The 25202-nt window shown below is 54.1% G+C and overlaps 2 protein-coding genes across 7 annotated transcripts in view; one reads left to right on the forward strand and one right to left on the reverse strand.

Moving 5' to 3' along the window:
- The first annotated feature begins 909 nt into the window (after positions 1-909).
- On the forward strand, positions 910-12916 carry LOC101670840 (cholesterol side-chain cleavage enzyme, mitochondrial). 2 transcript variants are annotated; one of them, XM_004758409.3, is made up of 9 exons: positions 910-1252; positions 4366-4521; positions 6079-6278; positions 7098-7301; positions 7964-8121; positions 10850-11016; positions 11297-11375; positions 11867-12064; positions 12538-12916. In XM_004758409.3, exons 1-9 carry the CDS (start codon positions 984-986, stop codon positions 12667-12669), a joined length of 1563 nt encoding a protein of 520 aa, XP_004758466.1. In that variant the 5' UTR covers positions 910-983; the 3' UTR covers positions 12670-12916. The 2 variants fall into 2 exon arrangements, with proteins under 2 accessions (XP_004758466.1, XP_044926538.1); XM_045070603.1 differs by lacking the exons at positions 11867-12064; positions 12538-12916 and having other exon boundaries at positions 11297-11828.
- Positions 9741-25202, reverse strand: part of CCDC33 (coiled-coil domain containing 33) — a 106499-nt gene continuing 91037 nt past the window's right edge. Inside the window, exons 14-22 of one of the 5 annotated variants that reach the window (XM_045070600.1) lie at positions 18795-18966; positions 18451-18539; positions 18143-18271; positions 17961-18051; positions 16859-17025; positions 16412-16513; positions 15845-15931; positions 15428-15529; positions 9741-14541 (exon numbers count right to left, since the gene is read on the reverse strand). In XM_045070600.1, coding sequence (XP_044926535.1) covers positions 14434-14541; positions 15428-15529; positions 15845-15931; positions 16412-16513; positions 16859-17025; positions 17961-18051; positions 18143-18271; positions 18451-18539; positions 18795-18966 — 1047 coding nt within the window. In that variant the 3' untranslated portion in view covers positions 9741-14433. The other 4 variants (XM_045070599.1, XM_013059380.2, XM_045070602.1 and 1 more) reach the window with 4 other exon arrangements.

Here is a 25202-nt window from a genome sequence, read left to right on the forward strand (position 1 = left end):
ACTGATGAATCACTAGACCTCTGAAACCAATAATACATTACATGTTAATTGAATTTAAATTTTTAAAAAATAGGGGAACTTTAAAAATAGTTTATAATAATCAGTCTCTATATCTACATATCTACGTATCTATCATCTTTTATAAGAAAGGGCTGCCCAAGAGCTGCATGGTGGCTCTCACCTCCTTCTGGGTCCCTCATAAGCACCCCTAACCCCAGGTTGTCTGCCCAACCTCAGGGATGTCTGCCAGCAGCTGGGTCCCACTGTAGGCGGAAGCAGGAGGCCCCAGCAGAGGAAAGGCACAAACCTGACTGTTAGGGCCGATTTAATGTTAAAACCTGTTTAACTATTAGGGCCTGCTTAGCCAGAGCGACTCCATATTACCTGGATAGCCATATTGTTGTTTAGATCTAAAGATTTCATTCCGGGAATAAACGCCCCAGTAGTTCCTGGTATTGTTCTGGGTGTTGATTCCGGGAGTAAATGCCTCCCGGAATACAATAGAAGCCACGTAACTTGGGGTCTGCGGTTATGCCCTATAAAACCAGCCTGTGAGATCGGGACGGGGTCACCCTCTTCGGAGGTGGCCCTGGCTGGTCAGTCTGACTTCTGATGCCTGGCATAAAAATAAAGTTTTGCCTTACTTTCAATTTGTATCAGTCTCGCTCCTTTGATAACAGACCCCAAAACTGACCACTTCAGGGGCCTGCTGGGGCTGACAGTAAGGACACAGATTAGGGGGGTGTCTCCTTGTGCTTTGGGAAGTCTCTCTGGTGGCAGAAATCCCAGTCGGAGCCTTGGCACACCAAGTCTGGGAGGGGCTGTGTGTGGGCTGGAGCCAATAGGAGAAGGAGGGAGGCTTTGTCAGCTCACTTAGCCTTGAGCTGGTGCTTATAAGCTGGACCTTGGGGACCCGGGGCCTGAGTCACCCCAGCAGTCCTGCTGTGGTGCAAGCAAGTGTTGCAGCCGCTGTGGGGGACGGCATGCTGGCCAAGGGGCTTCCTCTTCGCTCAGTCCTGGTCAAAGGCTGCCCGCCGGTCCTGTGCACCATGCGGGAGGGTCCGGGGCATCCCAGGATGCCCACTGGGGAGGGGGCCAGTATCTCCACTCAGATTCCTCGCCCCTTCAATGAGATCCCCACCCCTGGAAACAATGGCTGGCTAAATCTGTACAATTTCTGGAGGGAGATGGGCTCACAGAAAATCCACTACCACCAGGTCCAGAACTTCCAGAAGTATGGCCCCATTTATAGGTAAGCCTGGCAGTGTGGGGCTGGTGGGATAGGGAGTTGGAGGGGCCTGGGAAGCCTTGCTGGACTCCCCTTCCCCAAAGGTTTGGCCCTCCATTCCAGCCTCTTGTCTACTTTTTTTTTTTTTTTTGAAAGAGGGTGGGTAGGGGCAGAGTTGGAGAATTCTAAGCAGGCTCCCTGCCCAGCATGGAGCACGACACGGGGCTCGATCTCACGACCCTGAGATCACGACCTGAGCCAAAATCAAGAGTCAGACACTTAGCTGACTGTGCCACCCAGGTGCCCCTGCTCTTATCTACCGCTGACTTGATTTCTCTCATGCCCAAGGACGGTAGCAGAAGGAAGAAGGCTTCCCAGAGAGTGAGTTCTGTTCCCAGCCCCGAGGCCTCACTGCTGCTCAGGTCCTACACCCTCTGAAGCTTACCTGGGGGGAGGTGGGGGAGGCTCAGTTCACTGCCTTCCTACAGCCATTATCCTCAAGACACCTTGGAAGGTAAAGTTGTCACCCCCACTGTCAGAGGCAACTGAGGCCCGGAGGGGTGGGCATTCTTCCCCCTGTCGCCCAGCTAGATCCCTGTCCAGCTGGGATGCTGGCCTCCCTTCTCAGCCCCAGGCAGATCTGGAACAGCTGATTTTGTCCCCTCCACTCAGCCTGGCTAGAGCTCCAACTTTCCAAGCATCTGCCTTGGTTTCTGCCAGGAGGAAGGACACGGAAAGGTCATTTAGCCTCTGAATGGGGCAGGGGTCTGAGGGCGGGAGGTCTCAGGTGCTTAAGCTTCAAGCCATACCTGGGTTCTGTTCTGAGGGGACACTTAAGGGGTAAGGGATGGTGGAGGTGTCAGCTGGGGGCAGGGAGGGGACACCAGGAGGGGCAGTGCGTTTTCCTTTAAGTGAAAGGGTCAAGGTGGGGAAAGGGCACTGATGGGCTATGTTGGCTGGCTTGTTGGTGGGCTTGGGGTGGGAGGGCAGGCATGTTTTCTAAGGGTCCAGCTGGTCATTCTCCCCACCCCCCCCCACCACACACAAGCCCTTTAGAAATCTGAAGTGTCTTTCCTACAGCTGGTTGGAGGCAGGGAGCTCCCGGGCTGAGTGCCAGGTTTGGAAGAAGGTGGCTTCTCACTTCCAGGAGATGGTCTGTTATCCCCTGCTTTCTTCTCCTTTCTTCCTCTTCCTTCTTTCCTCCTCCTCTTCCCCTGCTTCCTCTCCCTCTGGTAGGAACAAGGCTTCTTTGATCAAGCCCCTTTCTGTTTTCTGAGTCACTATCGTCTGAGCCTCTTGTCACGTCCTTGAATTTGATGTTCACTATTCACATTTTACAGATGGAGAAACTGAGGCCGGGAAGGAGAGGGGTCTTGCCAAGGTCACACAGCTCATCAGGGCAAAGCCAGGGCTACTTTCGGAACCATAACAGTCTGACTCCTAGTTCGGTGTCAGTGTTCATGGCTCAGAAATTATAAACTTTTGAATACATGTGATTAAGCAATTCAGAAAAAATATGGGCAAGTGCAAATGGAAATTGCAGTCAGATGGAATCTCGATGTTGATAATATTTATGTAGCATAGAGAATGTGAATATACGAGGTATGCTGTTTGGCGGGGTCCCACAAGGACATCTAGATGACTTCTTTCCTCTTTTTGCTCTTTAATATGACTTTATTTTTATTTATTTATTTATTTATTTTAAAGCTTTTTATTTATTTATACAACAGACAGAGATCACAAGTAGGCAGAGAAGCAGGCAGAGAGAGAGGAGGAAGCAGGCTCCCAGCTGAGCAGAGAGTCCGATGCGGGCCTCGATCCCAGGACCCTGGGATCATGACCTGAGCCGAAGGCTGAGGCTTTAACCCACTGAGCCACCCAGGCACCCTTTAATATGATTTTAAAAAGGCAGCACAGTAGTCCATAGTGTGGATAAGCCCTCTGATTGAAGCCAGCCTTGTAAAGTGGACATCTAGCCTGCTCTGGGATATTTTGCTATTTGACAACTTGTTTATCCATCGCACACATCAGATCACTGCCTTGGGCTAGATTCCCAGAGTTGGAATTGGTAGTAATAATAGCTGTTCAAGGATTTTGCTGAGCTGGGGGGGTGGGGGATGGAGATGGTGGTGTTAGGACACTTGGAAAAACACTGAGGCAATCTTCTGGGAGGCCATGGACGAGGCCCCAGGGGACTTGGGAAGGGAGGATGGGGCTTAATGGGTCAGTGGTTAAAGAGCACTCTCCCTCTCCCTCCTCCCCTCCCCTCCCCTCTCCTCCCCTCTCCTCTCCCCTTCTTTCCTCTCTTTCTCCCTCCTTCCTCCCTCCCTCCCTTTGAGGGAGGGGGAGTCGAGAGAACTTGGCTTATACCTGTATGTTTTTACATTTTGCCTTATAGTGTATCTTGAATTAACTTTCTTACGCAAAAGGCAGAAGCCCACGAGAAGTGGACTTTTCTGCCGTTTCCACAGAGACCATCTACAAAGTGCTTTGTGACATATATCTGTCCTCGAGGCCCGAGGCTTTACTGTGGTTTTGTTGAAGAGAGGCAAATTGGCTTATTGGAATCCAAGGAGAGGCAGGGTGGCCTTTCCCAGCATTTCCATCCTAGAGCCTAGAAGGGATTGGCTGGCCCGGTGTGTGGACTGCCAAACAAGCCGTCTACACTGAGCCACTCCAGGGGCGAGTGACCACGTTGTTTCTGAGCTCTGCAGTGGGTGTGATGGGGGAGGGTGCTGAGGGTGTGGACACATAGGAAGAGAAGCATGGAAAGAAGGACTTGATGGTCCTTGGGGGCAGGGGGGTAGGGGGAGGGGGTGCTGGTCCTGGGGACATGGCCTGGTAGGACAACAGCTACTGGGATGAGGAGCAAATGCTGGAACTTGGAGAATGCCCTTGCAGGGTCCCATGCACAGACTTTATCATCTGGTCCTTCAGCAACCCCGTATCCCTATTTTATAGAAAAGGATAGTGGGGCTCAGAGAAGGTGAGCGATTTGCCTCAGGTCACACAGCAAGGAGGCTGTGGAAGGAGGATCCACTCTCAGGACCATTTGTCCTGTCACTTATACCATTCCTGCCCAGGGCCTGCTTGGCTTTCCTGGAATCTGCTATAGCTCTTCTCATCCGTTCCTCCAGGGAGAAGCTGGGCAGCGTGGAATCGGTTTATATCATCGACCCTGAAGATGTGGCCCTCCTCTTTAAATGTGAGGGTCCCACACCAGAACGATTTTGCATCCCGCCCTGGGTAGCCTATCACCAGTATCACCAGAGACCTCTCGGAGTCCTGTTGAAGTGAGTCTTGGGCCATCTCCCAGGGGCTGGCGGGAGATGACAGGGACACGCTTGCCTTGCCCTTTCTGGCTGTGGCCTCTAGGCAAATTCCTGGCATCTTCCTGTCTCCATAAACAGCTGCCGGGGAACTACACCTCCAGCCTTCAGGGAAGTGCTCAGGTTGAAGATTGTAATGAGTAAATAAAGCCCCAGAAAAGTTCTCACTGATTGGCTCACTCATTAAGTCCCATCTTATTGAGCACCAACGATGTGCCAGGCTCCGGGGTACAGTGACAAGTAGGGCAAGGCCCCGTCACCGTGAGTCTACAGGGGCAATGAGAAACACAGACAAGTCCGTGTATTTAAGAGTAACCGATACCACATTCCCCCAAATTGCTCAAAAAAATTTAAAATGTGCATGTCAGGTGTTGCTGAGGATACAGAGAGACAAGAGCTCTTGTAGCTTGCTAGTGGTGGTGAAGGCTGGTGCCGTTGTTTCAGAAAATGGTTGGACACTCCCTCCGGCACTTGGATATTCCCCTCCCGACCAGACAGCAGTCTCTGCTCAGGGATAGACCTCCCGGGAACGGAACCGGGAACGGAACCGGAACGAGAGCTAGAATGTTTGCGGCAGTGCTGTTCCCACAGCCAAGCCCAGGAAGCCAGCTAAATGCCCAACGGGAGTGAGCATGAATGAGTGCAGGGGCCCACACCAGTCACAGTGAATGGACTCAGTGACCAGCAGCGATCCAGATGATACTTAAAAATATAAAATCAGTGGAAAAAGCAAATCACGACAGCCTTTTTAAGAAGCTGAAAACAAGTATACTATTTAAGACGGATAAAATCATATTCAAAAGCAAGCAAGGGAGTCAGGCTGGCGGTCCCCTGGGCCAGGGAGACAGCAGGTGGGAGGAGCCTCAGGTCCTCTAAGGTACTGTCGCTACAGGTGGCACATCTAAGCTACTGTTAAGTTCTAGTTTCCGTGTTGCCTGGTGGGTTTGTAAAAACATCCTTACAAACAAGCAAAGCCCTAAAACTACAAAGAGGGCTTTGCACAGATCTATTTTCGAGTGTGGGCCGTTTAAGCTGAAGTTTCTCACTAACCCACTTCAGGGCACCTGAGGTCCCCCACCAGTGTCAGTAATGGGACACGTTGTGGGGGGTGTAGAAGGAGAGATCGGTCAGTTGTGTCTCTGCAATGGCAGGTGAGACAGTGACCTAGAGGGGCGCTGGAATGGTAGGAGCTGAGCCTCAGTCCAGAGGAAGGGAAGGCAAGCCTGCTGGGAGGCAAACAGTGGAGGATTTGCAAGTTACTTAGAGGTGTTAAGAATAGGACCTCCTGGCCACAGCAGCCTCAGAGGGAGTGGAGGAGGGATGGGGGATTTGTTTCCTTCGCCCTCTTTCTCCCTATCCCCTCCCCCAGGCCAGGCAACAGCTGGGAGATGGGAGGCCCAGGGCATTGTGGGTAGAAGTGAGTGCGGGCTCTGAGCTGTGGCTCAGCCGAGTCAGCCCTCTCTGTGTTTGCCAGGCGTGGGGTCTGTGACAGTCAGGGCCTGAGGGCCTGTGTTTTCTCAGGAAGTCAGGAGCTTGGAAGAAAGACCGGCTGGTCCTGAACCAGGAGGTGATGGCCCCAGAGGCCATAAAGAACTTCATTCCACTGCTGGATCCAGTGTCTCAGGACTTTGTCAAAGTCCTACACCGGCGCATCAAGCAGCAGGGCTCCGGAAAGTTCTCAGGGGACATCAGTGACGATCTGTTTCGCTTCGCCTTTGAGTGTAAGGGGCTTTTGTCTACCTGGCAGTGGTCCTGTGGGTGGGAGAACCCATCCTCCTACCTGAAGACCCAGTATGGATCCTGAAGAAGTATTGGCGTTGGCTTCTGGGATGAGCTGCTGGATCCATCTTCTACCTCTCTCTCTCCTGGGACATTGACCTTCGGGGTCTGGGAGGGGAAGAGAGGGTTGGGTGGTTAATCTGAATTTTTGGTATTTGGTATTTGAGGATGTGTAGGAGTTTTACAGATAGGGTAAGGAGGTCAGAGAGTATGGGCAGAGGGAACAGTGTGGGTGAAGGCCTCATGGCTTGATGGGGATCATGGGGTCACTGCAGATTTGGGATGTCCAGAGTTTGATACGAAATCAACATTCAAATTCCTGACCCAGTAGGCGCTAGGTGTCTTCTGGGCTGTGAATGGCTTATTACCAGGGCTGTGTTCCCGAGTCTCCTGTCTGACCTGTTTCAGGAAATAGCCAGTTCGGTCAATTATGGATGAGAAATCTGTGTCTTCCTAGGAGGAAAGCCCAGAGGGTGCTCAGGGTGCTGGGGGAGGAGTAGGGGGAGCCATTTCAGCCCCTCCCGTGCCCTTTCCCAGCTCTGCTGGAGACTCTGCTTCCCACCACACCTCTTCCACGTGCCCCTCTCAAGGACCCGAGTGGTCGCCAGCCTTGCAATTTCAGCCTTTGGGGACTCAGGCTTCAGTTTCTTGATGAAAGAGCCTGAGGTTGGGCACGGGAAATCCTGTGTGTTGGCGGGGGTGGTGGTGAGGTTCCTGGGAGCTGCAGCCCTCAGAAGGGGCCCTTCTGCTCCCCTCTACAGCCATCACCAACGTCATGTTTGGGGAGCGCCTGGGGATGCTGGAGGAGAGAGTGGACCCTGAGGCCCAGCGGTTCATCGATGCTGTCTACCAGATGTTCCATACCAGCGTGCCCATGCTCACCTTTCCCCCGGAACTGTTCCGTCTATTCAAGACCAAGACCTGGAGAGACCATGTGGCTGCCTGGGATGTGATTTTCAATAAAGGTGAAGACTGCATCTTGGGTAGCCAGGTCTGGGAGTCAGGAGAGCTCTGTCCACCTTGGAGGGTGGGAAACCCAGGCCTGGGACTGGGGAGAGAGAGAGGTAAGAAGCCCCTGTCCTTTGGTGGGTAGACACGGGAGGCAGGGAGGTTCTGGAACCCTGGCCATGGAGGGCTAAAGCCTGGCTATTGGAGATGGTTCGATTTTTCTGGAGAAAGAGGATCAGAACCATTACTCTTTTCTTCGAGAGGAGCCCAGGATCCCCAGAGGGTTAAGGACCAGTGCTTCAGACACAGCTGTGCTTGGTGACAGCTTAGGACTTTGGTGGGAGAGATCTGTAAGGCAGGGTAAAATAGGTCGACTGGGGTGTGGTGCTGAGGCCAGACCTGGAGTCAAATCCACACTGCCCCTGACACCCCATGCATGACCTTGGGCAAGTCACTACCCTTTTGGACTTCTGTTTCCTTATCTGTAAAATGGGAATGGCATCACTTACCGCCGAGAGCTAGGATCAGGTATTAGATGGTGACGAAGGTTTTAACAGAGTGTGTGTGCTCAGCAAAGGGGCCGCTGGAAAGCTGGGTCCCCGAACCCTCAGCCCTCGGTACCGCCTCCCACTTTCCCTCCCACCCGCACAGAGCTCATTTCTTTTCCCATCCTGCACAGCCGAGATCTACACCCAGAACTTCTACTGGGACCTGAGGCAGAAGAGAGACGTCAACAATTACCCGGGTATCCTCCACCGCCTCCTAAAAAATAACAAGCTGCTCTTTGAGGACGTCAAGGCCAATATCACAGAGATGTTGGCCGGGGGTGTGGACACGGTGAGGTGACCCTCAGCACATCCTGTCCCTTCTTGGGCCCTGGGCCCCTTCCCTGCCAGTCCACTCCATCGCCTGGGGTGGGTCTCCCTTTCCTGGCTGCATTTCTTAAATATTGATCTCCTAGAAGGCTGGGGTCACATCCAACACCCATGGAGCTCGCCTTGAGGCTGATCCACCATTTTCTCTTTGCTTGTGAGAAGGGAGCATCTAGGTGGAGGTGGTGGGGCTGTGCATGGGGTCACACAGTGAGAAGGGAGAAGCCCTCCAATCACAGGTGGAGAACACAGAGCATTGGATTCAGGAAGGCAGGCAGGCCCTCCGAAGAGCTGGGAGCCAGTGGAATTTGCCCTAGGCTCTCGTTGTCTCCCGTCCTCCCCACTCCAGATCTCAGTCCCCCTTGGCACCCCCAGCGCCTGAGGGCATTCTCTGTGGTGCCTCCCTTGGGTCTTTTCCACAGGCAGGATGATACCCCAGAAACTTCTGGAATGACAAAATGTCTGGCCTTGTGTCCCTCCCTTCTCCCAATACCATCTGCTGTGAGAGTGAGGGTTAACTATTTAGTGTTTATTAGTTATTAGTTGGGATTCGGGCACTGAGACTATAAAGATGAATATGAGAGACCTCAAAGGTCCCATATGGCTCAGAGAGGAAGGGGCTATCAGTGCTGGCGCTGCCATAACAGAATTAAAAAACAACTTTAAAGATTTTATTTATTTGATAGAGCGAGATCACAAGTAGGCAGAGAGGCAGGCAGAGAGAGAGAGAGAGGAGGAAGCAGAGAGCCCGATGTGGGGCTTGATCCCAGGACCCTGAGATCATGACCTGACCTAAATCAGAACTTTATTCTCTCGCAGTTCTGGAGCTAGAAGCCCAGATCCCTGTGGCGGGGCGGGTTTCTTCTGGGGCCTCTCCGTGGCTCGTGGATAGCTGTCTTCTCCCTGTGTCTTCACATGTCTGTGTGCCTGCCTGTGGCCTAATCTCTTCTTCTTAGAAGCATCCCAGTCCTATTAATTAGGGACAACGCCCCCCCCAGGACCTCATTTTACCTTCGCTCTGCAAAGGGCCCTATCTCCTGATACAGTCCCATTGTGAGGTACTGGGGATGGGGGTTAGGACTTCAACCTAGGAGCTTGGTGGGGACATGACCCATCCTGTGACAAGGAGGCAGCCTGCGCCCAAGGGACTACGTCACCATGCTGTACGGCCCAATAGCCGGGCAAGTGCCAAGGAAGAGAGAGGAGCAGGAGAGTTTCTGGACCAGGGAGAAGCAGGTGTCAAATCCCCCGTGGTAGTAACTTTCTGGTCCAGGTGTCATCTTTGTGTTGTGCTCTAACACAGGACTGTGGGTCTATGGGACAGGCTGCGGATGAGCCTTTGAGTGTATTTTAAACATGGTCAGTAATGTAGAAGACCTCTTCCAAACTGCTCGCCTGCACCAAAGCAGGAGTCCTTGGGTAGCATTTATGAAGCCTGTCCTATATGGCAGGCAGGGGTCTAAGTTTTTCATACATATTAACTCATTGAGTATTCCCAGATGGCACTGGTAGATGTGTTACTATTACCCCTCAGTGTTAGATGAGGAAACTGAGGCACAGAAAGCTCAAGTCACTTAGTCAAGGTTACATAGCCAGGAACTTTTTACTACTTTATTAAACAAGTATCTCCCTGAGTAGCCACTCGTGTGTCAGACCTGGAGATAATGAGACAAATACACACGTTTGCTCCAAGTCTTAAAGACAGAGTAGTACATCCTTGCTTCCTGGTTTGGGGAGGGGAATTCTAGAAAGAGGAAATGGCAGGAGGAAGACTTCTGGGCTTTGGGAGCTGCGTGTAGCTCTGTGCAGCTAGAGTGGGAGGGGCATGTCAGAGAGAGGGGAGCAGTGGGGCTGGGAGTGGTGGGCAGGTGTTGGGGGGTCCTGTGGGTCAGGCACTTGCTTCTGGGGCCATGTAAGGGTTTTAAGCCGAGAGGTGACTACCTGGCATTTTTTCCCCGAGTGCGCCTGCTAGAGGGAAGGAGGAGTGTCCAAACCTCTTGGACAAAAATAAGATCCCTAGTAATGACATGTCCTGGCCGTAAGAGGGAGGATGGCTTCCACCTAAGGTCCTACCACTGAAGAGTCTGCAGCTGTGGAGCTTGACCGGTGACCCTCATACCTCCAGCGTAGGGCTAATGGTCACTGCCTCTGCCTAATGCCCAGCTGAGCTGATTCGTCTTGGGATAAGCCCATGCTAACTGCAACACCGATGGGAGAAAGGTCGGGCACTTCTGCTTTCAGTATCTTTGGGCCTCACTTTATTTTATGCTCCCATAGCCAAAGGCCAAGGTTTAGGGGAAGGTCTAGTGGGAGAGGGGTGGAATGGCCATCATTTGGGATGACAACCCTTACAGAAGTAGGATTTAGCTTCCAAAGCCCTCCGGGGTCCTCTGGAAGAAGACATTGGCTGTATGGCTGACTCCACTGGCTGGGGAAACAGGTGGGCTCTGGTGACGAGGACAGGGACAAGCGCTGCCCAGACATTTCTGCTCTGGGGAATGAGAAAGGCTTTTTTCAACCTTCTCCTTTAGAATTTTGTTTTGCTTTTGTGGATGGTGGTCTCTGGATACAAGGAGGAGGAGGGTGGGCAGAGATGCTTGGAAATGAAAGTTGAGCATAGGTTTAAATGTTCCAAGAGTGACAAGTCCCCCTTCTCTTCCACCCCCCCCACCCCCACCCCCGCCCCCCACCAGACATCCATGACTCTGCAGTGGCACCTCTATGAGATGGCACGCAGTTTGAGGGTGCAGGAGATGCTGCGGGAGGAGGTCCTGGCCGCCCGGCGCCAGGCCCAGGGAGATGTGAGCGCGATGCTGCAGCTGGTCCCACTCCTCAAAGCTAGCATCAAGGAGACACTGAGGTAAGCTCCCCCCTCCCTGCCTGCCCTCCTCATCCCCCAGATCCCTGGGCAGAGCACAAGGGAGGGGATTGGTGGCAGGCAGCAAGAGGTCGGGCGGGTGCGGGGGGGGGGGGGGGGGGGGGGACAGCTGGGAATGGGGGAGGGAGGAAATAAGGGTAGGGATCCTGTCTCCAGAATCCCCCCCGGGGTGCGGTGGCTGGGGCTGAGACGCCATGCGGGGTGTTCGCCATGCGGGGTGTCCGGGCTTCAGGGCATCAGCCCTGAATGTTTCTTCTGGCAGGATCCACCCCATCTCCGTGACCCTGCAGCGGTATCTTGAAAATGATTTGGTTCTTCGGAATTACATGATTCCTGCCAAGGTAAGGGCAGCCAGGTGGGCTGCCGGCTCTGCCAGTCAGACAGAGGAGGCTGGGGGTGGACTGCAGTCGCACACAGATGGTGGTGATTGGGGTTTCTGTCCCCTCTTTCTTCCTGGAGCTGGCGGCTGGTGTCCTTGGCAGCAGCAGTCCAAGTGTGAACCAAGGGCAGGGGTACTGGGCATAGTGGGTGACCATCTCTGGAAGGTTGCCCACGTCCAGGTTACCCCATGGGCTCTCTGGGTCTTGGGAGCCCTCTGGGGCTCAGCAAAGGACAGGACAATCCCTGGGGCCATCCCTGGCCTTGAGTCTTCCAGTCAGGCCCACTGGATGGGTGAGGCTCAGGGAGGGCTGGGGCCTTTTTCAAGGTCACACAGCAGGCAGCGTCTTGTGCCGGGATGCTGGACAGCCTGGGTCGGGGTGGGAGCAGAAGCTGAGTTATGCTCCAGGCTGTGAGGCCTATACACCCAGTCCTCTGCCCATCTTGTCCCCAGACGTTGGTGCAGGTGTCCACCTATGCCATGGGACAGGACCCCACTTTCTTCTTCAATCCGAGCAAGTTTGACCCAACTCGATGGCTGGGTAAAGACAAGAACCTCATCCACTTCCGGAACCTGGGCTTTGGCTGGGGTGTGCGACAGTGCGTGGGCCGGCGGATCGCTGAGCTCGAGATGACCCTCTTCCTCATCCATGTGAGTCCAGTCGGGGACATCGGGGCAGCCTGGGCTGACTGTGGCCTGAAGGAAGGCACTGACCCTCCTACTCCCACTTCTGCCCGGAGCCCAGGGAGCACAGGGCTGGGGACATCAGTGTCCCTGACTTAACGCTCCTCCTCCCCCACAATTTTGGGCTAATCTACTATTGCCTCCTCTTTTGGGCTAATCTGCTTATTACCCAGGGGTGTCCCCTGGCCATCTATTCCCTCCAAGTGGTGACAGTGTGGATGTGTGGTGGGACGAGGTTTTGTCAAAGCTAAGGCAAATCAAGGGGACGAAGCACCCAGGGTGTATTTCACGCACTGGGCCAGGTAAGCAGGAGCCGTGTTGACCCCTCAGAGCTCCTCAAGTCCCACTCGACAGGCAACACCTACAGGTGAATGAGCCTGGCCCCAGAGGGGAGAGAGCCCCTTCGCATCTCTCCCCTAAGCCTACCATCTCTTTCTCAGATTCTGGAGAACTTCCGAGTTGAAATGCAACATCTCTGTGATGTGGGCACCACGTTCAACCTCATCCTGATGCCCGACCAGCCCATCTTCTTCACCTTCAGGCCCTTCAGCCAGGATCCACCCCCGGTGTGATTAGAGAGGGTGGACTCCGCCTCTGCCACCCACCAAGCCAGCAGGGGTGCTGGAGGGAGGCCCGAGGGGGTGGCACCCTAGGTGGGTGTCAGTCCCCCTCCCCTGCTCCTTTTGGACCAGCTCTGAGAAGAGAGAGTCCGTACTCAGGGGTCAGCTGCCCCAGCTCAGCCAGGACACCCCTCTATCCTGCCGCCTCTTCCCCCTCTTCACCTGCCCCAGGAAGGCAATAAACGGCTGAACTACGTGATGTTGTTTTCATTTCTATCTGAACCCCTGGGTTTCCATCACTCCAGTGGGGATTCTCCCTGGCCTGCGTCAACGGTGGGGTCTGAGAACGAATGAGGAAAGCCTGAGGCAGCTGCGCTTGAAGCCCTCTCTGCTGGGACTCCTGCCCCCTACAGCAGCTCAGGAGCCAGTAGGGTCGATCTCCATGTTGCCTGGGGTAGAGGTGAGGCAGGGCAGGCCGGCGGTGGGCTGTTGCCACCGTGCGGGGGCTACCAGAGCCATAGGCAGAGGGACAAAGGACCTTGTTTCTGTTGAAGGCATAGGGTGGCCTGAGAGGTGTGGGCCGACCTGGCTTCTAGGCAGGGTCGCCTAGCAAGAGTGAGGCTCTGATTGGCTGGACCTTGGGTGGGAGTTCCCTGTGGGGTTCTGAGACTTCCTGCCAAGGCCCAGCTAGAGTTCTGGGGGAGGCTAAGGCTGAGTGAGTGAGTGAGGGTCTGGTAGGAGGCGGCTGACCTAGAGAATAAGAGGCCAGCATGCTTTCTTTGCCCCACCTGACCTTTCTCTGGGCTTCTCAAGGCCTCAGCTTCCTGTTCTAAGGAGACATGCCCACTTATCCAAGCTCTGGGCAGTAGGCGAGAAGACTGTGGCTAAGTCTGGTTCGTTATTTGGACTGTCGGGCACTGGTCCCAATTTTGGTCCTCTTAACCCTGTCTGAGTTTCGTAACTTCCTGACCTCACCCAGTGCCTGATCCCTCCTGGCCTTCCGCTAGCCAGGTCTAAGTCCTGCAGGCAGATGGGGGAAGTTAACCTTGCTCAGGACAGTGGCCCTGTGGCCTTGGTCTCTTCTATGAGCATCTGCAGGCTCCGAGTCCACTCTCGGAGCCTTTCTTCTTTTCCCTACCACGCAGTCCTTTCTTACTGGCTTTCTCTTTGCTTCCTGCTTCCTTTCTCTTCTCTGGGCCTGAGTTGTCTTTGACTCAGAAATGTTAGAGGAGGGAAAGGGCCTTAGCATCAAAGAAGGCAAGCTCTGCATGAGATAGATGGGAAAATGGAAGCCCAGAGAAGTTGCTTGGGTCACTCAAGGTCACACAGCATGCTTGTAGCTGGAATTCAGGCTTCTTGACTCTTAGTGGAGGGCTCCTTCCCGAGGCCCCATCTGCCTTCCTGTCCCTGGCTGTATTTGGACATAACATTGCTAGCTTAGCCTAGCCCAGTTAATGGGGGTATTTCACACTAATATGTAATTGATTGCCACAGGAAGGCTTTAAGTCTTTCCATTCCCAAGAAACAGATAAATCTGTTGGCTCTCCTAAAATGGTCGCTTCTGGGATAGGCAGGAGGCTATAGGGCTGTGGTGGAGGGCCCGGGTTCAGAGTGGGGTCTGGCAGGAGCAAGGTAGCCCCCTCAGCTGCCCTACTCCAGGAAAGAGGTGACTGTTCACTGACCTATGGCATTTAATCCAGTCCTCTGGGGGTTGGAATGAGACTCCCCAGCACACAGAGAGGGGGCCCTGCTCCAACTACTCAGGTCTGCTAAGACTCAGGTCTTCTCGGAGTTTGAGGGCTTGTTGAGCTTAGTCTCCAAGCTGGGCATCAGGGGATCCAGCTTCGAGGGTCGCCTGTGGTCCTTGTCATGGGCCAAGGAGTTCTGTGGTATGCAAAGCAAAGGGAGGCGAGTACGTTCCTGCCCCCAGTGAGGGGACCCGTCAGAGTTCACCTTGCCTGGCAAGCCAGGCCTCACAGGATCCAAACACACTGGGTCATGCCTTCACTATGGGTTCGAAACCTGTTTAACTGCAGCAGGCCCACCCAGTTTCTCCAAGACTCCCTAGGTCTCAGCCGGAGAGTTTGCAAAGGCAGCCCTGTGTTCCCTGACGCCCCCCTCCCCATCCTCGTCAGGCCTTTCCTGGGGTCTGGGAAGGAGCAGAACCCTGTGGGCTCAGGAACTGGAGCCATCGGGTTGCTCTGGGAGGCTCGGGGGTCTGGGGCTGAGATGGGGCTGGGGTCTTGGGGGGAAGGGCATCTGTGAACAGAGCTATTTGTGCAGAAGAAGCCAGCAGCACTTCTCCCGGGGGCCATCCCCCCATCCCCGGCAGGTGGGCAGCACCATGGGGACTGAGAAGTTGTGCTCACGGGACAGCCTCTGGGGCCCTGGAGTGTGGTGGGGCCACAGCGATTCTGCCTGGGAGCAAACCCAGTGCTAAAGCATAGCCAGCACCAGAGCCTTCCAGAAAGGCCTGTGGGGGCAGCCCTTCATCCACGGCCATGTCCTTTTGACTCACCCCCACCCTTGGGAAGCGGGTAGTCTCGGGTGGGGGGAGCTTTCTATTCCCCTTGGGCAAGTGGGGTATGGAGACCAGGCCAGGGCTCCTGATGGTAATAGGGCAGACACTGAGCGCAGGTCTTCTGACTTCCAGTGGGGAGCAGGTCCCCCCGGACGGTTCTTCTCAGGGCCCAGGAACTTGGGGTCGAGGGTAGCCACTGCCAGCCACGCTGCCTGCACCCCACGGAGCTTGTCCAGAGAGATCACTCACAGGCAGGTCAGTGATGACGGAGTTCAAGCCGTACTCTTGCTCCTGCAGCCGTATGGCCAAGTCCTGCTTCTCGCGTCCCCAGCGTCGGGCTGAGTCCTCTAACTGCAGACACGGAGAGGGACAGATGGGGACCTGCTGGGAAGCAAGGCCCATCCCTGCAAACAGGACAACCAGAGCCCAGACCGTGTGGGCTTGCTACCTTCCGGAGACGTCAGGCCAGGGGTGGGTGGGGAGGGCCACGTGACTGTCTGATTAAGGCCCAGATGGACCCTCCCTGAGGTTCCAACAACATACTGAGCCCTGACCCTGGGCACACACTGAGCCACAACTCTGGTCACACTTGGACCCTGACTCTGGTCAAGGTCTGCTGAGTGGTGAGCCCACCCAGCCTGACTAACACCTGCCTGGGTCATCTACCTGACTTTCCAGGGATAGGATCCGGCTCTGAGCTCGTTCTAGCTTGGCCAGAAGGTTGAACTTGTCGGAGGTGCTGGCAAGGAGATCCTGTGGGCAAAGTAGAAGCTTACACCAGTCCGTCATGGGGACTGCAGCCATGTAGGCTCAGGAGGCCGGGAGTTGTTGAGGCAGAGACCAACCAGGTCTGAGTTTCCAGCTCAGGTCCCCGAAGCAAAGCCTCAGACCCGGGGCCAAACCCTCATTCCTGAAGTAGACCCGAGGTGGCAGGTCACCACTGTTCTTCCCACTTACTCCCCCACTTACTAGGCAGCATCAGCGCACAGAAAGGAATCTTGGTCTTTTTGTAAAGTGAGGGCTCCCCTGTCCCTGCTCTTTACCCAGATGTCCCCGCGTCAGGGGTGCTTTCAAACAGAACTCACCTCCTATAAGTCCTGGGATGAAGAGATATGCCCTCCGCTGTCCCCTGCCCACCCCTCTTCTGTAATTCCAAATGTCTTGTCTTTGGGTTTGCGTAAAGCAGGGATGCCTGCAGTGGCCTTGTAGGTGGAACGGGGCTGGGGCACCCACCTGTGCGGGCAGGGCCTCTGTGCCCTTGGAGTGGCCTGGGCCATCTGTCTCTTGCAGTCTCTCTGCCAGGTCTCCTCCTGCTCCCAACTCCCTGGGGTCCACCTGGGATGGGGGAAAAGTGCTCTCCAAGGCTCAGAGAGGCTGGTGTGGAGTCCAAGTGCAGGTTAGCCAGGTGGCAAAGGGGTCAGGGATCAAAGGTCAGGGGCCATTAGGGGCTTGCTTTCTCTCAGGCCGCAAGAGAAGGGCAAAGGTGGAGCTTTCAGACCCATGCGTGTTCCCCAGGAGGAAAGAGGCAGGCCTGAGTGCTGGCACTCAGCGAGTCTCCAAGCACACTGGAGACCCTGGGAAGCCTAGCTCCTGACTGTGGTCTTCAACTTGGCTTGTGCTGCGCGTGATTGCTGAGCACCCAGCGGCCTGTCCAGGCAGGCCTGGGTGGGCGGCTCTTACCGGCAGTGCCTGCTGCTGCAGAATGATGGGGGCCGACTGGTGGCGGTTCTTCTCCAGCTCTGCCCGCAGCCTGGCGTTTTCCGCCAGCAGGACTGAGTACAGGTGCACAGGCAGGTTCTCTCCCGTTGGCCCCGGGGGAAGGCCAGAGGCAGAGAGCGCAGGGAAGGCTGCAGACGTGGCCACAGCTGTTCGTGAGACAGGCATTCCTGCCCCCTGTCCCTGGCCTGATCTGCCTGATCTGCCCCAGCGCTTTGCTCCATTCTGCCCCTCCTCTGCTCCTAAGCCTTCAATGGCTTCCTGCTGCCAGATCCCTGCACCTCAGGCCATCATTCTAGGCTCCTTAGGATCTGACCCCTGTGTTCTCCATAACCACTCTCCTCCGTTGATCCAGGGTCAGTTTTAACTCTTCAGCTCTCTCCTCCCCTCGCCCCTCCTGCCATTGTCACTCCCTGGGCCTTTGCCCTCACTAGGCTGTCTTCTGTCTTCCCTTCTCTCATCCCTCTCTGGGATGACCTCGGGGTTCCTGCAAGGCAGCCCCAGCTCGCACAGTTTTCCTAAGGCCTTCAGAAGTGCACCCCTTGCAGTGAAGGCTGCCACAGGGCTGGGCACATGGGGGTTCCCGGTGGGGCTCATAGATGGCTCAGGGAAATCCTCTGCCTAGGCTGGCCTGGCACCGCAGGACCTGGTACTCCCCCCTCATCAAAGCCACCTCAGTCTGTCCATTCTAGATGGCTTGGGCTAATGTCAGTGGAGGGAAAAAAACAAGTGCTGCTTGTTTGGTAGAAGCAGACTCTTTGAAGACATGGGAAGATGAGGAAGTACTGGGAAGGGGTCGGGCAGCCCCTCTTCGTTGGGGCTTTCTGCTCATTCCCGTCTGTGGGTCTGAGCAGGACCTGCTATCTTTCTAGCCTGGCTCACACACTGTCCCCACATGTCACAAGGGGTTTCTTGGCAGGAGAAGGGAGCCCAGGGGAACTTTGGGAGCCCCACACTGCCTGCTTCAGTAGGGGGATAGCATCCTTGGCCCCAGTTCTGTTCCTGAAGCTGATTTTTCTGGAAGGCCATGCTCCCAGGGCTGGGACAAGCTGGGGAGCAGACTCACCCATGGTGGGCTTTCCCGGCAGTCTGTTGAGCAGGGGCTCCTTCCTGTCCCGCAGCTGGTCCTCCAGTACCCGCTCCATCTTCTCGATCACCTGGAGGGCAGAGTACAACGGCTGGGCTGGCCTGGGGGGTGTCTTGCCATTGGGGGCTGGCCCCAGGCGCCCAGTCCCCCGTGGCACCTGCCTTCTCCTGGTGCCGCACGGTCTCCTCCAGCGCCTTCATCTTCTGCAACTTGTCCTGGTACCGCTTCAGCAGCACCGCCTGTGGCTGCTGAGCCTGGTGCAGGAGGAGCAGCTCCTTCTCTCGATCATTCTTCTGATGGTGGGGGAGGGGAGGGGGAGGGAAGACCCCACTGCTGAGTCTTCCATTGCCATGCCGCCTTCCCTCCAAGCCTCTCTCCTTTCTGCTCCCAGACACATCTCTGGACACCCCCCGGTTCCCTTCCCCTCTTCTCCCCCTGCCCTCTCCCCTGCCCCCCAGCCCCAGCTCACTCGAATCAGCTCATTCTGCAAATGCTGCACTCTGTCCCTCAGTTTCTTCAGCTCCAACTCACTCAGCAGCAGTTTCTGCTTCATGGACACTGTTGGGGGCGCGGTGGGGGGAGGACCGGCTCAGGGAGGAGGCATCTCCCAGCTCAGCAGAGCGGGGGGCCGGGGGCAGGCTTCACTCAGTCCTGGGACTTGAGACAGGACTGGAATCTCCACTCCCCATCCCGGAGAGGACCCCCACTGGTGTCCAGGAGCAGGCATAGCTGGAAAATCTCCCCACCACCCTGGCGTTCAATCCAGAGCCTGGGCTCAGGTAGGTACCCGGATGCTCTCAGGGACCCATATACCCTCATCCAGCTTCTGGGCTTTGTTGCCGTTGTCTGGCTCCTCCTCTCCTCCCTCCTGGGTCAGCTGGCTCCTCAGCATGCGGTTCTCGGCCTCCAGCATGCTGGCGTGTTTCCGCAGTGACAGGATGTCCTCTGCCATCTTCTGCATGGCCCTCCGGTAGTTGTTCAACTCCTGTGGGTGCTAGAGCTCAGGAGCAGGTCCCCAGCCCCACTGGGGCCCCCACTCCATGTCTGCACCCCTCTTGGAATTCAGCGAACCCCACGCTGTGCCCTTGAGTCTTAGGAACTCCTTAGGGTGTGGTTATGACTTGGCCTCCGCCCATCCTGGCCATAAGAGAGCAGTCATGCCAATGGTCTCTCCCAAGGCCCGTGTCTCTCCTTGTGATGCCAACGAGGAAGGACCTGGGGCTCGCACCCCCCGGTGAGGGAGCCCCTGAGTGGCAGAGACTCAAAAGGACCCAGGGCCAGGGTTCCAGGCCCTGGCTAACTCCGAGCCACTTCTCTGACTTCTCCTTCTTCCTTTTCTCTAATCCCTGTCCTTACTCATGTGACTGAGAGCACAAAGAAGAACCTTTAGAACTCCCCCGGAATGCTGCTTGGGGGTTGAGTCCAGGCCCCAACACTGCTACCAACCTGGGGGACAGGAAGAGACATGGGGCAGGCCCAGGAGACCCAGATAAAGACTCGAGGTCAGGGTTGGGATTCAGCTACAAAATCTAGGGTATGAGATGCAACCAGGCTGCTGAGCTCTGGTTAGAAGTAAGAACTGCCGTCATATCTGGAGCACACTGAGTGCTGAGTGTGTTCAGGTTAGGCCCTCCCTCACTGAGTCCCCACACCCAGTGTCCCCACTGCACTGATGGGGAAACCAAGGCCCAGAGAGGCGTGTAACCCACTCAGTCACAAAACTAATGAGTGGCAGAGAGAGGGTCTGAGACTCAGGCCATCTGGCGCTGGAGTCTGGGTTCTTAAGCATTGTGCAATCCCTCCAGATGCCCCCGACACAGGAACTGCACAGTGTGTTGAGAAATGGTAGGAGGAGCTTCCTGAAAAGGGAGATCGGTGTAATCTCAGTTTGGTAAAAAAAATTCATGTCTGTCCTCCTGTATGCGTAGGAGATGAATGGGTTACCTGAATGGCATTTGTTTTTTAATAAGAAGGTTCCTACTGTTATCTATAAAAAGTTTTAAAAAGGGAATTTCTTAAATATAAATATAAAAGAGGCACCTAAAATGGGAGGCCAGGAGGGCTGCTAGCGGGGAGGAGGTGGGAGAAGGGAAATGAGGCAGGCAGTTTGCTAAGCCCTGGTGATCGGTGTCCCTCCGGAGGCTTTGGAGGCCTGGCATGTGGGAGTGGGGGGGCTCCTCGCCTGAGCCAGGCCCCCAAGTTTCCAGGAAGCAGAGCACTGACCCCCAACTCCCACCTGGGCCCCCTGCTGACTGGGGATGTGGCCTGGCTTTAGGCCACTGGCTCCAACCTGCTGCATGGGGCCACTGGCTGGTTGGAGAAGGGTTTCCAGACAGCAGGGACTCATCAGACAACACTTGTCACCTGCCACTGTCTAGCCTTCTGGCCAGACTCCCTCTAACAGGTGCCAGTGTGGGGTCCATCTCTCCAGCATCTGCCCCAGTTGGGTTCCAGCCTTTGGCGTCTCTAGATCTACCCATCTGGTGTCCTCGGGCAGCACCATTAACTAAGAGACTTGGCCTAGAGACTGCAAACACACACACACACACACACACACACACACACACACGGCCTTGCAGTCAGGCCTTGGTCAGAAGCCTAGTGTGACCACTGACTCACTGAGCCCAGACAGGCCCTTCCAGCTTTCTGAGCCTCAGATCCTTCTGACAGGTGAAGCACAGGGTTGCCTCGGTGGCCACCCCTCTGCTGGGCCGTGTAGATTCCATCCATGGCAGCCACGAGCCTAACACAGGTGTGGGAGGCCCAGGAGACTGCCAAGAGGAAGCACGTGTTATTTTGGAAAAGAAAATTCGCCCCTCTTCCTCTTCCCCAGCCCCGTTCCAGCTTTGATTATGTTAGCTCTGTATAATTACAGCAGCCTCAGAATGGGTTTCTTTGCTTGTAGGAGTAAATCTCCTAGAGGAGCACACACACGTGAGAGTAGTGTTCCAGGAAGCTCAGTGCATTCAGTCCATAGACTTCTGCTGGGATTACACTTGGTCTCTTGCTATAGGCAGAAAGATGTCTGCACAATATTGTTACATTTTAAAAAAGCATGCAGCACATTGATATGATCCCATCCAAAATGTGTGTGTGTGCACATGCTCATGCATGGGCATGCAAGCAGGTATATAAGAATATTGGCTATTGCTCTGTTTGGGAAGGGAAAAGCATATTTTATGTATATTTTTAATATAATATACAAAATTACATACTTTAGAAAGAGAGGGAGAGAGTGTACAAATTTAGGGGGGGTGTGGAGGGGCAGAGGGAGAGGGAGAGAGAGAATCTTAAGCACACTTCACACTCAGTGTGGAATCCAACAAGGGACTTGATCTCAAGACCCTGAGATCATGACCTGAGCTGAAACCAAGAGTTGGGCACTTAACTGACTGAGCCACCCAGGTGCCCTGATTTTATATTTCTAATAAGAATATATCCATATATTATTCATCTAATATAAAATAATTTTAATCTAAATACATTAAGGGACATACCATGTTCATGGATTGAAAGACGCAATATTTAAAGAATTAGTTCTTCCCAAAATTGATTTATAGATTTAATGCACTTACAATCAAAATCATAACTCGTGTGTATGTGTGTGTGTGTTTAGAAATAGACACACTGATTCATAAATGGGTGAGAAATAAAAGAGGCAAGTATAGCTAAAATATTTTTGAAGAGGAACAGTTGGGAAGACTGACTTTATCAGTTATCAAGACTTATGATAAAGTTACAGTAATTAAGACAGGGTAATATCAGTACAAAGATTGATAAGCAGGCCAAAGAAGCAGAATAGAGAACCTTGAAATAGACCCATGTGTATATGGACTCTTAGTTCATGACAAGGATGGCATTCAAGGACTGTTGGGATAAGACTGCGATTGTAGTAAATTGTGCTTTGTCTGCTTGATATCTATTTGGGAAAGGGAAGAGTCGACTGCCATCACATATCATAAACAACAATAAATTCCAGATAGATGGAGATCTAAGAAAAGGTAAAACAGTAAAGCTTCTAAAAGGCAAAAATTAAGACTATCATTAAGAACTTCGGGGAGGGGGCGCCTGGGTGGCTCAGTGGGTTAAGCCGCTGCCTTCGGCTCAGGTCATGATCTCAGGGTCCTGGGATCGAGTCCCGCATCGGACTCTCTGCTCGGCAGGGAGCCTGCTTCCCTCTCTCTCTCTCTGCCTGCCTCTCCATCTACTTGTGATTTCTCTCTGTCAGATAAATAAATAAAATCTTAAAAAAAAAAAAAAAAAGAACTTCGGGGAGGGAAAGCTTTTGAACAACAGGACACAAAAAAGCACAAGCCAAAATGGAAAGGATTGATAAATGTGGTCCATTTAACTTAAGAACCTCTTTTCATGAAAACACATTATTAAGGGAGTGATTGGGCAAGACCAGTAGGAGATATTTACAACACGCATGATGGACAATAGGCTCATATTCAGATACAAAAATAACTCCTATGAAGAAGCAAGAAAAAGACCACTGAAGAGCATGATGGACAAGAGATTTGAACAGGCGCCAACAGAATAAGTCAATAAGCATGTGAATTGATGCCCATACTCATTAGTCATTTAAAGCCACAGTGAGATACTACTATACACCCACTGCAATGACAAAAACAGAACAAAACAATCCCAACTGTGTCAAATGTGGGTGAGAGTGTGGAACATGTGGAACTCTTCTTCACTGCTGGGGGAACCTAAAGGGCCACCATCACCCCTGCCTCCTGGACACTATTCAGGTTGAATGTAGCCAACAATCCTGCAGTTTACATGCCTGGGTGTGTATCCAGCACCAACACGGGCAATCCACGCATCAAGAAGCAGGTGTGGGAACATTCCCAGCAGCATTATTTGTATTAATCCCAAACGGAAATCACACGTATGCCCATCACAGTCGAACGGAGACATATGTATATAACGGGATGTAGGCAGCAGTAAAAATTAATGAGTGCCATTGACATGAAACCACAGAGAGGAAGCTCTTACACAATAACTTCAAGCAAGAGAAAAGTTGGACACAAAGTACCTCTCCTATGATTCCATAGAGATTTGGCTCAAAACTGGCAAACGTGGGGCACCTGTTGGTTAAGCGTCTGCCTTTGGCTCAGGCCTGATCCTAGGGTCCTCGGATTGAGCGCCCCCCCACCCACATTGGATCCCTGCTCCAAGGGGAGTCTGCTTCTCCCTCTTTCTCTCTCTTTGTCCTTCCCACCCCTGCTCCTGCTCTCTCTTGCACACATGCTCTCTCTCTTTCTGAGATAATGAGTATAATCTTTAAAAAACAAAGCAAAACAAAAAAACCAGGCAAACTGAAGCACTGGAGTTAAGTCAGGGTGTGAGTTCTATGCGGGGACCTGTGGGGAGTGACTGGGAGGTGTGGGGGAGTTTTGGGGTGCCCACGATGCCGCATGTCTTGACCTGTGAAACACATGGGGCTGACACACATCACTGCAACAAACACAGTTACGTTTTGTGCATTCGTCTGAACATGTGTGCGTCACATAAGAGTTAAAAATATTTGATGAATTAAAAAATAAATGAATTCTGTCTCAAGTCTGTTTAAGTCCCCGAAGCCTCCACTCCATGGCTCTCCTCCGGGGACCCTGCCAACTCTCAATAATGCTGGGTTCTTCTCAGCCCTGAGTTTTGGGTGCTCCCGGGGTGGGGGTGGAGGGCTGCTCCCAGGCTCTCATGGCAGCCTCTTCCTGCTATGAGGTCCTTTCCAGTCCTCTCGTGGAGGGCCTGGCAGAGTCTGCTCTGCCCTGGGCAGGGCGCTCTGAGGACCAGCAGGCATGCCCACTGATCCTTGTCAGGGACCCATACGAAGCCTAGGAAGATCCTGTGGGACTCTGATGGCTTCGGGGGCGTGTCCAAGGTCAGCTGGCTTGTAAATGTGGATCTAGCACTGGAACCCAATTCTACTTGCAAAACTGTGCTCCTTACACCTCCTTGACTGAGGAAGGCTGGGGCTTAATCCAGAGAGACGAAGAAAGAATGATTCCTACTCGATTTGGAGCTCAACTGATCTATAGAATTTGAGTAGCACTGATCAGGGAGTAGCCAGGGTCTACCTGATGTCCCAAGGCCACAGTCTGCCCTTTATCCCCGAGGTCAAGGCTGTCTCAGGTTGGAGGTAGAAAAAAGGGTTCCCCTATCTGCCGTACACAGAGCCAGATGTGCCCAGGTCTCCCTGCATCAGGAGAGGTGGGCATATGGTTTCCTCTCACTGTCCCCCCACAACAGCTGGCCCAGGACGATGCAAAGACTGCAGATTCAAATGCGCCTGCCTGATCCCAGTGCTGACTCCTCAGCTTCTGATGCACCCTGCCTAAGGGAGGGGGAGGGGGGCAGGACCCCGGGCAGGGAAGTGCTCTGCTGGGCACCCGAGCCCTGGGCACAGCAGTCTGTGTTTTGGGGTGGGGAGGTGGGGCAGAGGGCTGAGATCTTCACCACCGGCCGACCGTGGTTCCAAGTGAGCTCCTGAGGTTTGCACCAGCTTCCTCCCAGCTCTGTGTCGACTCAGAGGCCTGGCGACAAGGCTCCCACAGGCATGAGAGCCACCCTGCCCCTCCAGCACACCGTCTCATATCCCCCTTCACACCGGCACCCATGCTGAGCACTGTGCCGAGAACCTTCATTCCCACACCTGACCTTGGCTCTTTTACAGTCCACGGTGCGTGTGTGTGGGGGGGTGCATGCGTGTGTGCACGTTCGCACATGGGTGTGGAGGGAGTGGGGCTGGAGCAGGGGACGGCCCCCCTCCTCTCATCCAGGGCCCCAGTCTCTCTAAGATCCCATTGTTCTTGAACTCTGAATAGTCCTGGGGTCCTGGGGGTGAACGAGGCTCTCTTTCTAGCCCCCTTCAACACATGGAAAGAGCTGAGTCTCACAGCAAGGGATAAAGAGGTAGAGAGAGAACATGACTGCTGGTGAAGTGGGGTGTCCCAGCCTCAGCCAGGTGGCCCCTTCTGGAGGGAGGGTTATGAGTCCTTTGGGACTTTGCCCCTTGCAGATTAGCTCTATAGACCACCGGCGCCTGGCTGCTGTCTGGGGGTGAGGTCTCCCCTGGAGGAGGGAGGATCCTGGCTTACCTCCCTCAGTCTCTGCCTGGCTAGTGTCCCCATCCAGGGGACACAGAGGGGTGTGTGCCCATCAACCTACCCTCCCTCCTCAGCTTACACAGCTGAGCAGTGACCTTGGGCAGCG

This window comes from Mustela putorius, unplaced genomic scaffold (genome assembly GCF_011764305.1).
Source record: "Mustela putorius furo isolate JIRA1106 unplaced genomic scaffold, ASM1176430v1.1 tig00003972_pilon_pilon_pilon, whole genome shotgun sequence".
NCBI classification, from domain to species: Eukaryota; Metazoa; Chordata; class Mammalia; order Carnivora; family Mustelidae; genus Mustela; species Mustela putorius.